General features: G+C 40.0%; 1 protein-coding gene across 4 annotated transcripts in view; it reads left to right on the forward strand.

Moving 5' to 3' along the window:
* Positions 1-18,251, forward strand: part of Cntnap4 (contactin associated protein-like 4) — a 312,910-nt gene that overhangs the window by 231,878 nt on the left and 62,781 nt on the right. For 2 of the 4 annotated variants that reach the window (XM_006530730.2, XM_030243313.1), the window contains exons 13-15: positions 1,329-1,572; positions 8,910-9,066; positions 13,805-13,932. In XM_006530730.2, the coding sequence (XP_006530793.1) occupies positions 1,392-1,572; positions 8,910-9,066; positions 13,805-13,932 (466 nt within the window). In that variant the 5' untranslated portion in view covers positions 1,329-1,391. The remainder of the gene's footprint in view (positions 1-1,328; positions 1,573-8,909; positions 9,067-13,804; positions 13,933-18,251) is intronic. The other 2 variants (XM_006530729.4, NM_130457.2) reach the window with 1 other exon arrangement.

Below are 18,251 nucleotides of genomic sequence, written 5' to 3' on the forward strand. Positions count from 1 at the left end.
CAGCAGAGTCACCCCAAGAAAAGGCCATTGGTTCTGTTAACAATAAGAGCCAGGCCGACAGAGCCCAGGGTGACTGCAACCTCCTGGTACTAATAACCTTAAACTTCCAAAAGCAGTGGTTGAGTCAGCAAAAACTATAGGATTTCTGACCAAGCCTATTGACTGGCTCTCCCAATTCAAGCTTGGATTTTTACGTTTTCGCTATGCTTTCTGAAGGGCACAGACACATGCCAGGTTTCCAGCTCTATCCAGCTCTATCAGCCATGTTCTGTAGGCCACCCATAATTAATTTTATTAACTTATATATTATTACCTTCTGGAGAAAAGCGTTCTGCTGATTGATTCCTATGATAAGCAGAAACGCAAAGAAAAAAAAAATAATGAAGGGACCAAGCCGCCATTTCACAGGAAACCATGACCCATTAAACAGAAGACAGTGAACACTGAATTCTTTTTCCTGTCTCTTTTACCCATCTTTCTATTTTGATTATCACGGGAGTGATGGAGACAAACTTGACCCTCCATCTTGTTTGTGTTGTTGATTCTTGTGGCTATATTAGCTAAATAGAGGAGAATATTCTGTAATTTATTACTTCCCCTCCCCCCAGTTTGACAAAATCATCCATGTACAACTGACTATAATCCAAATTCCATAACACCTGGTGCCCTCTTCTGGCCTTCAAGGGTACATACAGTCATATGTACAGCCTTAAACACACACACACACACACACACACACACACACACACACACACAATTTGAAAAAAAAAAAAAGAAAAATGGTATATACTCATATTGATTAAAGAGAGGTTAAAATTTTGACTTCATTTTGGCTGGTAACATGAATAATTTTAAAAGTAAACAATTTCATTTTTACATCATATAATCTAAATTATTTTACTAATTGTAATATGGACTTTCCCCTACATCATACTATGTAATTCTACATGTATAAAACAAGTAATATTCTACACTTAGGACATGTGCAATTGTTTCTTTCTTGAGAAAAAAAAATAGTGATGTATCTTTAAAAAGCTGGGCTATTAGATTTCACTCCATGACCGTGACTAAAAAATTCAATAGTTCTGATTTTTTTCCAATAACATCCTCATAAATATTGCTGTGGTTAAATAATATAAAACAAACAACACCATGGCAAACACATAGAATAAGCATCTATTTCAGGGGAAAGCGTCATTATAATTTTAAAAAACTTGAGAGTCCATTTGTGTTGATTTTGCCTCTCAGAGAGATTTGATGACTAGAAAAAAAATTCAACTCAGAGAGAAGATGATTTTGATTTTCTTTATTTATTTTAACTTTTGCAGACTAGTGACGGTCTCCTCTCTTTCTTCCCCCATTTCTGCATACAAGAAACGGCATGGACCGTCATGCAGCACAACGGCTCCGACTTGATGAGAGTCAGGAACACTCACTCTGAGAATGCGCACACTGGGGTGTTTGAGTACACGGCCAGCATGGAACAGCTCCAGGCCGCCATTAACCGGGCGGAGCACTGCCAACAGGAGCTGGTGTATTACTGCAAGAAGTCGCGCCTCGTTAATCAGCAAGGTGAGTAGACTGAGGCACCTGTGACATGCTCTCCAGCCTGCACGGTGTGCTTGCTCAGCCGCATCCTGGGGTTTTTAATTTCACGGAGGTGCTGATGTTCTGCTGCTCAGTTAGCAAACTTGTCACAGTCTGGAAGTCTCGTGGATGCTTTTGCCTGGAGAGAAGCACAAGGTCAATTTACATCGAGCTTTGTTCAAAGCCCCGATTGCTTTCTGACTCTCCTCTTGGCCTTAATCGGATAACTGTGCAGTCAAGGCTTCATTCTGATACTAGATGAAGGGAGAAGACGTTTATCCCTATAAAGAGCAAGCGGCGCATACGATTTATTTTATCAAGGACGAGAGCTAATACAAATATGTCTCAAAGTGTCTATTCTGAGTAACTCGTTCTTCATGAACTCTTGACAACTAGCCTCTAGGTATAGCTGAAAATTAGGATAGGCTGCCAGAAATGGTGGTTTCAGCTGCTCAGGCGGAAACCAGAAAATCATGCGAGCTCATGCATTCTAGTAACTAAGAACCAGTTTTAGTTCTGTCTGCGTTTTACACTTTCTCCGGGGGATTTGAACTCGGGTCCTTTGGAACTGCAGTCAGAGCTCTTAACCACTGAGCCATCGCTCAAGCACTTTACACTTTCTCTTTAGAACATTTCATGGTGCTAGAGCAGTGTAGGCATTGTAGCTTCTGCCATAGAATAGACTTTAATGAAGTGGTTCTGAAGCGAGCAGAATGGTGTTCTCGACATTTTAACACGTCTTCCAATTGTCTACGTTACAAATCTTCATGGAGAAAAATTAAACCATAAGAAGCCTTGCCTCTCTTCCCAATGATGGCCGACTAGGCCATCTTCTGCTTAAAATGCAGCCAGAGACACGAGCTTTGGGGGGTACTGGTTAGTTCATATTGTTCTTCCACCTATAGGGTTGCTTGGGTCCTTGGGTACTTTCTCTAGCTCCTCTATTGGGGGCCCTGTTTTCCATCCAATAGCTGACTGTGAGCATCCATTTCTGTGTTTGCCAGGCGCTGGCTTAGCCTTACAAGAGACAGCTATATCGGGGTCCCTTCAGCAAAATCTTGTTGGCATATGCATTAGTGTCTGTGTTTGGTGGCTGATTATGGGATGGATCCCCGGGTGGGGCAGTGTCTGAATGGTCCATCCTTTCGTCTCAGCACCAAACTTTGTCTCTGTAACTCCTTCCATGGGTGTTTTGTTCCCAATTCTAAGAAGGGGCGAATTGTCCACACGTTGCTCTTCCTTCTTCTTGAGTATCATGTGTTTTGCAAGTTGTTTCTTGGGTATTCTAAGGCCCCTTGGTCTTGCATGCTTTATATGCCCCAGTACAGGGGAAACACCAGGGCCAAGAAGTGGGAGTGGGTGGGTAGGGGAGCGGCGGGGGTGGGGGTGGGGGGACTTATGGGATAGCCTTTGAAATGTAAATGAAGTAGATACCTACTAAAAAGTTGGAGGAAAACAAAAACAAAAACAACAACAACAGAAAAGAAGCCTTGCTTCCACTTGGATGTCTTCTCTTTAAAACGTTCAGCTGCCTTCTGCTCATCTGTGTGACACTGACTGCTCTTCTTGGACACAGAGGACGTGCCGAAGACCGCTGTTGTAGTAATAATTAATCCCAGTTGGGCGTTTCCACCCTGCCTTTGATCATTCAGTTCCCAGATAAAAGACACACAACCTCTATATTTATAATAAGCCTTTAAAGCACTAGATCTGGGCACATATCTACCCACTGTCCTCGTCTCTCTACTTCCCTACCCATAACCCCGAGTTATGACCTGCCATGTTCTATCTGGGCAGCTCTTAACTTTAACGGGCCAGCCCTCATGGCCATGTTTTCATGCCTCACCTACCCCATGACGCTTTCTCCTCTCTCCAGCTTTTTCTTCCTCATAGTCTTTATCTAATATTCCAAGCCCGGCACCCGAAACCTCACCCACCTCTCTTCTGCCCAGCTATTGGCTGTTGATCTTTATCCAACCAATAGTTTTAAATGAAGGAGCAAGGTCACTTAGCATTACTTGGTGTAGGTAGGTGAAGATTCTCTCATCCCTGTCCTTGAGGCAACCAGGGGCAGCATTTAGCATCAGAGTACATAGCAACAGACCACACCTCAACGGCCTACTTTGCATATTCGACCTTTATACCTCTCTGCAGCATAGCAGTGCTTTTGAGCTGTGATACTGGGGTATTTTCCTTGAAAATTAGGGTACTGAGACTTATGCTCCACAACGTCACCTTGTTTTACTCTTGTTTCTTGGCCTAGCATGGGCTTCAATGGCAGATAGACCATTGAGAAAACATTTCTTTTTATATATTTTTTATTAGGTATTTTCCTCATTTACATTTCCAATGCTATCCCAAAAGTCCCTCATACCCTACCCCCACTCCCCTACCCACCCACTCCCACTTTTTGGCCCTGGCACTCCCCTGTACTGGGGCATATAAAGTTTGCAAGTCCAATGGGCCTCTCTTTCCACTGATGGCCAACTAGGCCATCTTTTGATGCTTATGCAGCTAGAGTCAAGAGCTCTGGGGTACTGGTTAGTTCATAATGTTGTTCCACCTATAGGGTTGCAGATCCCTTTAGCTCCTTGGGTACTTTCTCTAGCTCCTCCATTGGGGGCCCTGTGATCCATCCAATAGCTGACTGTGAGCATCCACTTCTGTGTTTGCTAGGCCCTGGCATAGTCTCACAAGAGACAGCTATATCAGGGTCCTATCAGCAAAATCTTGCTAGTGTATGCAATGGTGTCAGTGTTTGGAAGCTGATTATGGGATATATCCCCAGATATGGCAGTCTCTAGATGGTCCATCCTTCCGTCACAGCTCCAAACTTTGTCTCTGTAACTTCTTCATTGGGTGTTTTGTTCTCAATTCTAAGAAGGGGCAAAGCGTCCACACTTTAGTCTTCGTTCTTCTTGAGTTTCATGCGTTTAGAAATTGTATCTTATATCTTGGGTATCATCGGCAGATTCATCTGGAATAACAAAAAACCTAGGATAGCAAAAACTCTTCTCAAGGATAAAAGAGAAAACATTTTTAAGTGTAGTCCATCTTACTATCGCACAGCATGTGGAGCACCCACACAAAGGATGGCACAATAGGACTGGTGGCAGACGGCTCCCTCTTTCTTTTCCAGTGAGATCTCCACTTATTCTCTGCTCACTTGATGTAGGATTATTTTCCCTACATTATGCAAGTTCCCTTCTCCCCTTGCTATTTTCCATAACATTCTTATTTAGATTTTTATCCACCCAATCACCATCTTGCTGGTGCCAATTCATCTCATATCCTAAAAATTCAACTCTGTGAATGAGGGCCACACCATCATGAAAATTAGAAGATTTTCTTGCATATGAGGAGAGGGTTAACTTCCTCTTCTAGGTCTCTCATTGATTAGATACAGGACTAGGGTAGATGAAGCTTTGATTCACCAAGGAAATAACATCTATGGAAAGGTGCCACCAACAAAGACAGGGATGTGGTTTTCCATTGGACAGCACACTTGAGGTGACATACTTGAATCCTCAGGCATTCTTTGTAATTATAGTGAAAATACACAGTCCAGAAGGAAAGAGATCATTCGGTTGTTCATTTTGCTGAATATTTATGTTATTTTACATTGCATAATATTCTGTGAATTTATTCTCACCAGACATAGCAGGATTCCCCTCTGGTTTTGTTTTTGTTTTTAAATTGGATACTATTCCATTGTGCAGCTTGGTAACTACAATATTGTATTGTACACTTAGAGTTTACTAAGAGAGCTGTTCTTTTTGTACATGCACAAACACTCACACATCTAAGTCCATGAAGCGATAGGATGGTCCCAATCGATTCACGATGGATATATCATGGTGTATGATTTCCATTCAGTAACCCAATAAATCTGATCACTAAAACATATGGGAGGAAAATCGTCAAACTCACAAATGAGTCACATGATATTAAAACCAACAGATGGGGTCTCCAAGGTGATAAAAAGCAGAGCATGAAGCAAGAAGGGCTTTACACCTCTGGTAGCAGCAAAGCCTTCCAAGCTACTGCAGCCAAGCTTGAGACTACACTGCTGTGTTAGCTCTTGTTCCTATTTCTTTGATAAAATACCCCCAACAAAAGCATGTTAAGAGAGAAAGGGTTTATTTCAGCTCTCATGCTGAGGGTATAGTCACAGTGGTAGGAGGTCCCAGTGGCTGGGACATGAGGCAGGTGGGAATGTTACAATCTCACACTAGAAACAGACAATGATGATCACCGCTGCTCAGCTGGTTTTCTCCATTGGATGTAGTCTAGGTCCCAGCCAAGGGAAGGATGCTGTCTATATTGATGGTGGGCTTTCTGTCTCAGTTAACCTACTTTAAAAAAATGCATGCTAAGAATGCCCAGAGGCTAAGCTAATCTAGATACTTTCCTCACAGGTGTGTCTGGAAACTTTCTTTGTAGAGCAGTGTTTCTCAACCTGTGGGTCACGACCCCTTTGAGGATTTGAGTGACCTTTTCTAATGGATCATCCTGCAGATCACGTATTTACATGACGATTCATAGCAGTAGCAAAACTACAGCTATGGAGTAGCAGTGAAAATAATTTTATGGTTGCAGGTCACTCTATTAAAGGGTCACAGCATTAGGAAGCTTGAGAGCAACTGTTCTAGGTGATTCTAGATCCTGCCAACATGATAGCCAATATTAACCATCAGATTAGTAAAGAGACCACCCAACCTCAGAAGGCTGTGGGCCAGGAGGCAATGATGATTGCTGGTGATTGCCAATTACTGTTCTTCTGAGGTAGATACTCAGAGTCTATCTGAGATGGAAGAATGGAGAAAAGAGAGAATAATTTAGTTGCTGAGGTTCCAATAGGAAAGGCAAGAGATGGAACAGAAGGCGGTCTTAACCTGGACCTTTGGATCCCAGGGATTTAGCAGCTTCTAGCACTGAAGTGCTGTAACTGAGTAAGAATTCAGTGGATTTTATGAACAAATGTTCTCAGCAGATGAGGATTTGTGACTGAGCTCATTGGAAGGATGGTTTCTGGGGATACTCAGGGTGATTCAGAGTTTAACTATGGAGGACAGAATGTAACTAGCATGGCTTTATTTTAATTAAAACATATTCCTTGTGCTTTAAAAAATTAATTTATACCCTTATTAAAATTATTTAGTTACTCTTTAAAAAGCCTTAGATATATTCAAGTGTATTTGATGTCTTTAAGCACCTAGCCAAGCCTGGTGAGATGACTCAGGGTGCAAAGGCAGATGTCACGAAGCCGGATGATGTGAGTTTTATCCCTGGTCCCCAGCTGGCCAAAGAGAACCAAATCCTGAAGGTTCCTCCGACCTCCAAATGCATACTGGTCATACACACACACAAAGTCATACACACACACACATACACACATTGCATATACACATATGTACATATACACACATATATACATACACTTCACACATACAACATACACAACACATGCACAACATATATCACACATACATACATACAGCATATGTATGCACACAAATCACACATCATACACACATATACATACACACATACCACACACATACATATATATATACACACACACAACACAATACAGCATGTGCACACAACACCCATATACAACACACACACACATTACAGTGATTAAATAACATACAAAATATTCAGCAATCTATCTTTTATAGGGAAGATCAGAAATATAAGTGTAAACTTGACTTAGACCTTAAGAATAAGAGTCTATTTTTCCCTTGGCCTATGAGGGAATATGAGTATATGAGTCATATATTTTAAGCATTGTACCTTAATACTAGAAAAGTATCAAGCTAGTGTAACAGTTGATGAATTGCTAATCAAGTTAGAAGTAGAATATCGATGTTAGTAACTTTATATAACACAAGCTTCCAATGTCTGTGTTTTCATTTTCTCTTAATCATGGCAATTGTTTGTCTTAGTGGTGGGAGGAAAGTTGTCAGCATTTGCAGAAGGGCTACTTAGTAGTAGGCTGAAATGAGAACTGTCAGTGATTAGGCTATGTTTGAGCAAAAGCTGCTGATTCCCAGTGGCCATGGTGGCAGTAACATAAAGGCTTAAAGTCGGGAGGAAAATGGCCTGTCCTTTGTGGGGATGTGACTGACTGGGTGTTGCATTTTTCTTTCTTTTCTATTCTATTTTTCTTTTGCTCAGTCTCCAAACACTATGATTCTTTTCCTCGGAACTCCCCCCCCCCCCCCCGAGATGGATTATCTGCATGCCTCACATCCCTTTCTACAAAATCCTCCGCTAAATGTTCTGTCTGCTCCTTGCTTGAGTTCCTTGGCATCGTGTTTAGTCTTGGCTCTGGGAAGAAGCAAGCTGGTAGCTGAACATTTATTGTAGAAAGAGATGCATGTAGCTAGGGGAAACTTTTTTTTTTAACTGTAATATTCGCTTCAGGCATGAAGATTTTTCAGGATTATTTTTTTAGTCTTCAAATAAATAGCCCAGCCAGTAAATGGAAGAGAAAATATAGACTTCCCGATAAATCCTAAATCATGACAAAGGAGTGCTATACCATGCCTGATGTCTAATAAACTGCTAGTACATTTTTAGCCAATAAATATATGGAGACCAGTCAGTGCCTTTATATAACTCTTCAGAATGTTTTGGGATTTAGAATCAGTTTTATTTTACTGTATTAATTACCACAGTTTATATTTTGATGCCAATTTGTTTTAAAGGTTATTTTTTTTAAAGTTGCAAATGGAAACTCTCCTTTCATGAATCGATACCAGCTGATGGTTTCTATTCAAAGAACAATGTATTCTCCATTTAACACTGAGAATAAAGGGGTGAAGAGCAAGTGGGGAACACTTACTGAGGACCCATATTTAGTTTATAGTACCCACATAAATTGGCTTACAGTGAACTGTAACTCTTGGTTTAGAAGATCCGATGACACCTTCTGCGTACCTGCATACATGGGATATAAATAAAATTATGTAGGCACAAACACATACTCATAAATGGTAAGTGAGCTATAAATACCTTTAAAGATTATAAAATGCTATTTTTTAAATAAAAAAAATAGACTTAAAACAAAGTGTCTTGTAAAGATAATTTCTTCCAAAATGCTGTCAATTAATATTTAGGGTATTATTACACCACATCGGTCTCTTTTCTGTCTATGTCCCTGCTTCTGCCTCCCTCTCGGCATCTCTGTCTCTCTCCCTATGTCTCCCATCTCGGACTCTTTCCTTCCCTCATACCCCGACCCCACCTTTTCTTTTAATTACAATGATCTAAGGTGGAAGCAGATTATCTCATCCTTCTGTTTTGTCTTTCAGATGGAAGCCCTCGGAGCTGGTGGGTGGGAAGAACCAATGAGACACAGACATATTGGGGTGGTTCCTTGCCTGTGCATCAAAAGTGCACTTGTGGCTTGGAAGGGAACTGCATTGATGCCCAGTATCATTGCAACTGTGATGCAGATCTGAACGAATGGTAATTTTTCCAATTAATTACGTCAAGGGTATGCAGCTTCATGGATGCTAGACACATTGATTCGAGGAAATAATTAGATGAAACTATGTTTCGATGATACATGGTGCGGTCATTCTAGTACTACAAGTTAAGAGAGAAATCGTTCAGAGGTTAGTTTTAATGATGGAGCACACATTTTGTTTATTTTATTTTTATCATATGAGAAAACCGAAACATCTATGACATGAAAGTAATGATTTTTTGAGTTCTTTTTTATTGTTAATATCAGTACTTTCTACTATTTCTATAACAGTATGTACTCAGTTACTGAAGCACGTCTCATCAATATAGGCTGTAAACTTCCATAGTACAATTTTTTAGGTTTTAAATTACTATAAATCTGAGCAATTATTATAGCATGTAGTTCTTTCATATTTTTTCAAAGGACAAAGCATGCCACAAAGAACAATTGTTAGATGGATAATATCTTCAAAATGGGAATCTATAAATTTACGGACTTGAGAAAATAAATTATTTTTATAAGCAGAAAATAAATACTATTATGTGTTCTTTTAATCCTAAAAATTTTTAATGATTTTAAGAAATCTTTAGAATCTATAGGTATATTGCTCTTATATATCATTTGTAAATGAATATTTAAATGTTTATATTCCCATATCTTTACCCTACATGTTTATTTTATTTTAGTAAGCAGCTGAACCTGTATACATTTAATTTTTAAAAATGTAGTCTTTGAGGATTTCATAGCTGTATACCATACAATATGATCAGACCCATTTCCCTTTCTATCTTCTCTAAATCTTTCTGCACACGTCCTTTTCCCAACTTCAAGTCTTCATCTTTTACTTAAAAAGAAATAAAGCCATTTATCTCCAGTTAGTATTGTGGCAAACACATGGGTATGCAGCCGTCTCCTGGAGCATGAGTAACCTTCCAGTAGACATACTCTCTCACAAGGGTAGTTCTTCTTCCCCTAGAAGCTATAGCAGTCAAGAGCTCCTTAGTTACGGGTGGAGCCTTGTGAGTTCCTTGAGGTCCCCATGTGTGTTTTTTCTAAGTCCATACTAGAGTGTCCACAGACTTGATGTTGTCCTGGTTATTGCAGCTGTTGTGAGTCCATGAGTCCATTAGCTGTGCCGTGTTCCAAACACATTTCCCAGCATCCCTTACTTTCCTTAGGCTTAGCATTCTTTTCTGTTTTCTTGATTTTTTTCCCCCTGCAATATATTTTGATCATATCTTCCCCTCTACTCTACCCCTTCTGCCTCCTTGTTCCAGTGTCCTTTGAGCCTCAGCGACTGAATGTTGGTAATCCCACTTCTGTCACTTGTTCCCATCACTTTGAAGCATTCATAATCTGGATTTGAGTATGACCGATGGGATTATAAAATGTACATGCGTTTCAGAGATCAGTTGCTGTTAAGTGAGCTCATCATTTGTATTATGTAAATGATGTGTTTGCCTGTCAAGCATCATGACCACAATAATGCTATATATGTGTTATGTACATAAATGTGTTAATAAATGTACATATGCACAAACACATGCACACATATAAGGCTCTTAGGACAACATGGAAGAAGAAGAAGAACCTATGTGTAATCATAGAGCTGTGATTACATTTTTATGTTAATTTTTATATGAAGACTATCATCTCTCTTACCAAAATTGTACTTTAAGGAATGGAGGATAGTCTGAAAGAAATTGGGGAGAGGGATAAATAAATATAAAATAAAATAAATCATTTTATGGAATTTTATAAGAACTAGTACTTATGCCCTTTGGATCACAGACTTTTTTTCTTAATATCTTCACAAAACCTTATTCACACACTGAAAACTGTAATTTTATGTATGTAAAAATGTTATTCACAATTATTAATAGCAACAAAAATTTAACCTGGTCACCTCCAATAACTGCCCTACCCAGTTTCTTGAGGATACATTGCTAATTAAAACTTGTGTTTACAGTTTCAAACTTAAGTTACATTCTACATATAGGTTAAAAAAAAACCCTTACATATAGCTATGCTTTTATGGACTCAGAAAAATATTACATAAATAAATATTTAGGGCTCTGCAGAGATGACTCACCTGGTAAGGGCACTGTCACCAAACCTGATGGCCTGACTTCAGTCCCAGAAACCCACAGAAAGAAGGAGAGAATCAGTCATTGTCCTCTGACTTCACACACACAGGCCATGGCACGAATCCCCCCAAACTAACTACATAATACATACATTATACATATGTGTGTGTATGTATATATGTATATATATGTGTGTGTATGTATATATATGTGTGTATGTATATATATGTATACACACAAACACACACACACACATCAGCAGTCAAGAGCCATTGCTGCTCTTGCAGAGGACCTTATTTCAGTTCTTAGGACTCACCTCATAGATAATAACTATTACTCTAGTGCTAGGGGATTTAATGCCATCTTCTGGCCTCTCAGGGTACCAGGTACACTTGTGGTAGACTTACATGCACAAAGAAAACACTTATTAGATAAAATAAAAACAAATGATAAATCTTAATACATATATAATACATACATATGCATTAGAAGGAAGAGCAGTGGAGTGGAACATAGATGAGGGCTGCCATGATTGGCTGAAGAAAGAGAACATAGATGAGGGCTGCCATGATTGGTTGAAGGAAGAGAACATAGATGAGGGCTGCCATGATTGGGTGAAGGAAGAGAACTAAAGTACATGAGACCTAGATTTAAATTTCTTTCCTTTGTAGGCATTACTTGCAGCTTGCTCTTAGGAGTCGAGACTTCAAAGGAATCCTGTATTCTTTCTGTATTTGGCATAACATATCAGAAGGCAGAATTTGGGGACCCCCAAATAACTGGAAATTGAGATATAGGATAGTTTCCAGAAAAAGAAAGCTGGTTTTGATGAATCTGCTGCATAACCCTTGCCTTGAACCTTCAACTGCCTTTCAAAGTGCATGTGAGTCAGGGAGAGATTTTAGGGCCAAGGAGAGAGCCACATAGGGAAAACGGAACAAATAGTTGGGTATTCCCACAGCGACTACTGAGAAAAGGACCTGGGCTGCCTACTCTCTGAGACAGGCTTTGAAAATCCTTCAGTTTAGGACAGGAGTGGCAAGAGTTCACCTCTTCACGGCAAAGACCATGTCCTCAAATTGAGAGGGGAGGGTTCCAACCCAGAGGGAGGCAGACCTAGGAACCCTGGGAAGTGCAAAACCCTAGGCTTTTGACTTAAATATCCACGGGAATAATAACATGTTAGGGAATGATAAAAACATAGCATCTCTTGAGTTGTCACCCACTCTAACACATTACTGGGTATTTCAAGAAAGTAAAATTCCTTTTAAAATCAAGACATGGAATGGGGTCATTATAAACAAAGTCTTGGCCACACTTTAAAATTTACAGGTGAAATCTTTAAAGCTAACATTATTGAAATGTTTGAAGATCAAAAGTTAAAAATAACCACTGTGAGTGAATAGGGAGTTTAAAACAAATAAGAGTGAACCATACTAAAGGACAGGGTGTGCACTGTAGAATGGCAAATTAAATGAAAATAATCGTAGCAAATATTCTGGAATAAAAAGAAATCACCTCAGATGAAAACTCAGCTAAGAAATGAAGAGCACCAGAAAATATTATAAATTACCCAGTGTTCCTTAAATACAAAATTAAAGTTCATTGTTTAGTTACATTTCAAAGTTTATAGCATGCATTTAAAGTAAAATACCACAATACCGCAAGCAAATTCTGAGTGTGCACTTCTGTATGTCTAGGAAAGTTAAGCAATCTCGTCCATAGCTTGCCATATCATAGATCGTGAGATATAAAGTAAAAGTAGATTGAAAAGTCATGGATGCATTTTATAATTCATTAAGGAAGCAGCATACAATAAATAGAGTCTTATATGAAAAAATGAATAGAGAAGACAGGCATGGATATAGAGGAATACAAAGTTAATCAATGAGTACAAGACAACACCACCCCAAACCCTGAGTAAAACATAGGAGAAAAAAAGAAAAAAATTACTTTACCAAAAAAATTGAAATGCCAACTGTCTGTAACTAAGCCATTTCAGTCAAATACTTGAAAATTTTCCACTTGATTGAGAAAGATAGCCACTGTTCTAACTTTTTATAAGCAACGATGAGCACAGATCATTATATTTATTTATTATTAATTACATTCATTTGTTTAGAATTTTATCCATGCATATTGTACATTCTGACTAATCTTTTCTGCTGTCCATTCCTCTGTCCAACAAATAAGTCCTTCTCTTGTGTTCATGATTTTTCATTTTGTTCTGTGACCATTGAGTTTAATCAGAGCTATCTGTGTGGCCATGAGTTATACACTGTCCATTGGATCCCAGTGAGATCAGGAGTAGGTACACAATAAAGACCTGAGTCCATCAGTAGCCAGTAATTGAACCTTCTATAGGATGAAAGTGGGCTGTTGAACTGGGAGAAAGGCATCCACTCAAGAGGCCATTGTGTTCTAATCTTAACCTATAATATAGTTCTGTAGTCTAGACTTGAATGTCTATAAGAGGTACTAACATCTTGCCATATTTTCTGCGATGAGCAATTGGATTTTTTTTTTTTATAAGTGTCCAAACTTAGTAGGAGAGTCTTCATTTAGAAGTGCTGGGAAAATCGTTGCTTATTTTAGAATTATGCTCATCATCCTAATTAGAGGATTTTGTTGATGCTCTTGTTTATTTTAGGACCAATGACACTGGATTCCTCTCCTATAAAGAACATCTGCCTGTCACTAAGATTGTGATTACGGACACAGGACGGCCCCATTCAGAAGCTGCTTATAAACTGGGGCCTCTGCTCTGCCGGGGAGACAGTAAGTGGTCCCAATGTATGAACCTACCAGAAGACAGTCTTTGTGTTTAACTATTACCTGTCATTTGATAACAGTGTTAGTGATCTGAAGTGTATCAGGAAAACCCATGGCATGTTTTCTTTCAATTTATGACACTCATGTATGTATACGGAGGGGGGTTGGGAGGGAGGAACATGTGACAACAGTGCACATGTAGAGGCCAGAAGACAACTTGAGAGAGTCTGTTCTTACCTTCCAACATGCGGGTACCAGCGATTGAACTCAGATTGTGAGACTTAGAAGCAAGTATGTCTCCCTCCACCCATCTTTACTTTATGAAAGGTTAGAGAGAAAAAGAAAAAGAAAGAAATTATTGGCTATCTAGCTGATTGGTTCATAAATGCATCCTAGCAACCCCAAATTTCTCTGCATCTTTGTTTGCTTAGAAGGAATCAGCACTCTACAAAATGGTTAAGAACTCACGTGTACTTCCTACTGGTAAGCCTGGGGTGAAACGAAAAAAATCAATAGAAGCACATGTCAGTTTGATCAAACATATTTCAACCTTTAATCTCTATTCTTTTTCAGTTCATATGTGTGTGAATTGACTTTCAAGCAATTGGTCTTCTGCTCTGTGTATTCAAAGTGTAACCATTCTAAAGTGGGATTTTAATATTCAGATGTAGTTTATGAAACACACAGGCATACACCCATACACAAACACACATACACCCATATACACACATACACCCATATACACACATACACCCATATACACACATACACCCATATACACTATACACACACACACACACACACACACACACACACACACACACACACATGTATTCATACATACATGCACATACACATGCACACAAACCCATACACACACACCCATCCATACACATTCATACACACATACACCCATATCCACATAAACATATACACACACACACACACACACACACACACACACACAAACACACACACACACGGTGCATGCCCATAGATATCTAAATATTTGTCAGGGAATGAAATGAGCAGAGATTATTAACCTTTCTCATCAAAATCAGTTAGCTTAAAAGTAGACGCATTGATTATGTATGCTTTTAGTATTTCCAGAAATTAAAATGGAAATAGAAATACTTGCTAGCATTAAAGCATGTCCTAAAAATACAGTTTTATGGTGGGAGCTCCACAGAACCAGGAAAGATGTGACATTCAGTAGATAGAGGGAAATGCATAGCAAAGTTGCTTCGTTAAAAAGCAAAAATGTTACTGGCCTATAAACATTACATATGCATTCTATAAAACTGCTATTCACCCACCATTTCTGGTGTGCATCAGCCCTACCCTTGGCTCAATCCCACAATCATAGGAAGATGACATAAGGATGTTTACTGGAGGGAAAACTTATGAGCATAGAGATGAGGTCGTAAACTCAGCATGTATCCAAAGGAGTACACAATACTTTGTGGCTATGGAGAAGTGTTTCTGTTCATCACCTGCCCCATCACTGCATAGATGAAAGAACTGTAGTAACCTGCTGGCCATGTCTGCTTCTCTCCCTCAGGGTAGTCAGGCTCATTGCACACCAGGCTGGACTGGGCAGAAGGAAGCTTAGCTGGGCACTGGTGGGTGCAGGCAGGATCTTGATTGGAGTGAGTCCATTTAATTGGGAGAAAATGGTATTTATGCCTCTTGGGAAGTGTCCAGGGTCTCTGAGGCAAGGTTTGTGTACTTGTATAAAATTGGCCATGACAGGAGTTTTGGAAGACACTTCATCTAAATATTCGGGGGATGTAGGGGTTTGGAAGGGGAATATAGGGGGAGGTGACCTCATATGGTCAAACAGGAGTGAACTCTGATCACTGTTGGGGTAGTGGATTCTTATTAGGGTTAATGGTGGGTGAGTAGGCTTCCTGGTGTCTGGTTGGGAGGAGGGGAGATAGCCACCTCCTGCCATCCTGGCTTTGAGGTTTCCAGGGGTGAAGTTGTCTTGACTCTTTCTCCATGTCTCTGGACCATTATGGTGCCACAGTAACCAACCAGGTCCCCTTTCTTTTTTTTTTTTCCATTTTTTATTAGGTATTTAGCTCAAGGTCCCCTTTCTTATGGCGTGTCCCACAATTTATGGGAATCAGGTGTGCTTCTACTGAGGTCATTACTAATTTACTCCCTCAGGATTTTCTTCCTTCTTTCCTTCCTTTCAAATAAATATTTTGTTTAAAAATAAAAAAAAAATATATTTATTGTGTGTGAGTGTTTGTGTGTGCATTGCGTGTGTGTGTGTGTGCCCCACATTATTGTTTGTTGCCTGCAGAGGCTTGAAGAGGACTTCAGATCTACTGGAATGGAGTTACCGGTGGTGATCAATCACTTGGTAACTGAACCTGGGTCTTCTACAGGAGCAATTCAACCTCTAAGCCACCTCTCCAGCCTCTCCAGCTCCAACCCTTAGAATTATTTTATCTAAATTTTTTTTCCGAGACAGGGTTTCTCTGTGTAGCCCTGGCTGTCCTGGAACTCACTCTGTAGACCAGGCTGGCCTCGCACTCAGAAATCTGCCTGCCTCTGCCTCCCGAGTGCTGGGTTAAAGGCGTGTGCCACTACACCTGGCTTTATCTAAAATTCTTGCTGAATATTTAAGCATTCTCTCTCTCTTTCCCTCTCCCTTACACACACACACACACACACACACACACACACACACACCTACAGACAGAATATCAGAAATGAACCACACATATAAACACACTGATTATATACTTTTAAAATTAATTTTTAAAATTGTGCTTTAAGGTAAGTCTACATCCAGGTCTCCTTTCTCTGCCTTCTCCTAGTTGATATTAGCGTGTAGCAGTATCTAGGGGGAGAGGTCAGGGTTGCCAACACAAATCTTTCAGCACACCAGCCTGCCATGCACAAAGGATTCTAGGATCCATGTGTGTATCCTGCAAATATTAAACAGTACAGTTCAGGGGATACAGAAGAAAGCAGTCTTAACAATATAAATATATATCTTGTTTATAAAATTCTGAGGCCTGCTAACTAACTTGTGATTTACTAATTTAATTGTTTTTGACTATTTGGTCCTTATGTCTCCTATGGTTTGTGGGATGAGAGTTATATTCACATGAGGCCTTACATTAGACAGATTTTCACTGTTGCAGCAAAATATCTTGACAAGTTATTTGAATTGAGGAGGGTTTTGCTTTGCTTTGCTTTTTGCTTTGCTTTGCTTTGCTTTGCTTTGCTTTGCTTTGCTTTGCTTTGCTTTGCTTTGCTTTGCTTTGCTTTGCTTTGCTTTGCTTTGCTTTGCTTTTGCTTCCCAGTTTCAGGGGTTTCAGTCCATGGTTAGCTCCCTTGCTTGTGTGCTATAGTGAGGGGCAAAGTAATTGCAAAAAGGCAAAAAGAGAGAGGTAGGGATCAAGCTTATAATGGCATGGAGGACAGGGGCAGAGGCAGAGGGGCAGAGGTGCAGAGGGGCAGAGGGGCAGAGGGGCAGAGAGGCAGAGAGGCAGAGATGCAGAGGCAGAGGCAGAAGCAGAAGCAGAGGCAGAGAGGCAGAGAGGCAGAGAGAGGCAGAGAGAGGCAGAGAGAGGCAGAGAGAGGCAGAGAGGCAGAGAGAGAGGCAGAGAGAGAGGCAGAGAGGCAGAGAGAGAAGCAGAGAGGCAGAGAGAGAAGCAGAGAGGCAGAGAGGCAGAGAGAGGCAGAGAGAGGCAAAGAGGCAGAGAGGCAGAGAGAGAGGCAAAGAGGCAGAGAGGCAGAGAGAGAGGAAGAGAGGCAGAGAGGCAGAGAGAGGCAGAGAGGCAGAGAGAGAGAGGCAGAGAGGCAGAGAGGCAGAGAGGCAGAGAGGCAGAGAGAGAGACAGAGGCAGAGGCGAGGAAAGACCTGGGGGTCAAATGTATCCTTTAAAGGCGACCCTAGACACTCTACTTCCTCCATCTCCGTTCTCTGTAGTTTTCACTATCACCAAGAACACTGTCAAATTATGACTCGACTGATGAATTAATTCATTGATAGAGTCAGAATCTCCTAATCTATTACCTCCTACTGAAATCACAAGGTGAATTATAAATTACTGATGACCAGCAGTGTGACCATTGATGTAATACCAAGGAAAAGGAAAAGGGGAGGGCTCGAGCCAGGCCTTAAGAAAGAAGGGTGTCTGTTAGGGAAGTAAGTTCCATAGGACTAGATATAGAGTTCAGAATTAGGGGCTTAAGGATAACCCATGACTTTCTATTTGGAGTAAAACTGGTTCTATCATTCATTGAGATAAGATTTTTAAAATTATTTTGAACAGAAAAGCATAGGAGTATAAATAAAAGAAA

This window comes from Mus musculus, chromosome 8 (genome assembly GCF_000001635.26).
Source record: "Mus musculus strain C57BL/6J chromosome 8, GRCm38.p6 C57BL/6J".
Taxonomy (NCBI): domain Eukaryota; kingdom Metazoa; phylum Chordata; class Mammalia; order Rodentia; family Muridae; genus Mus; species Mus musculus.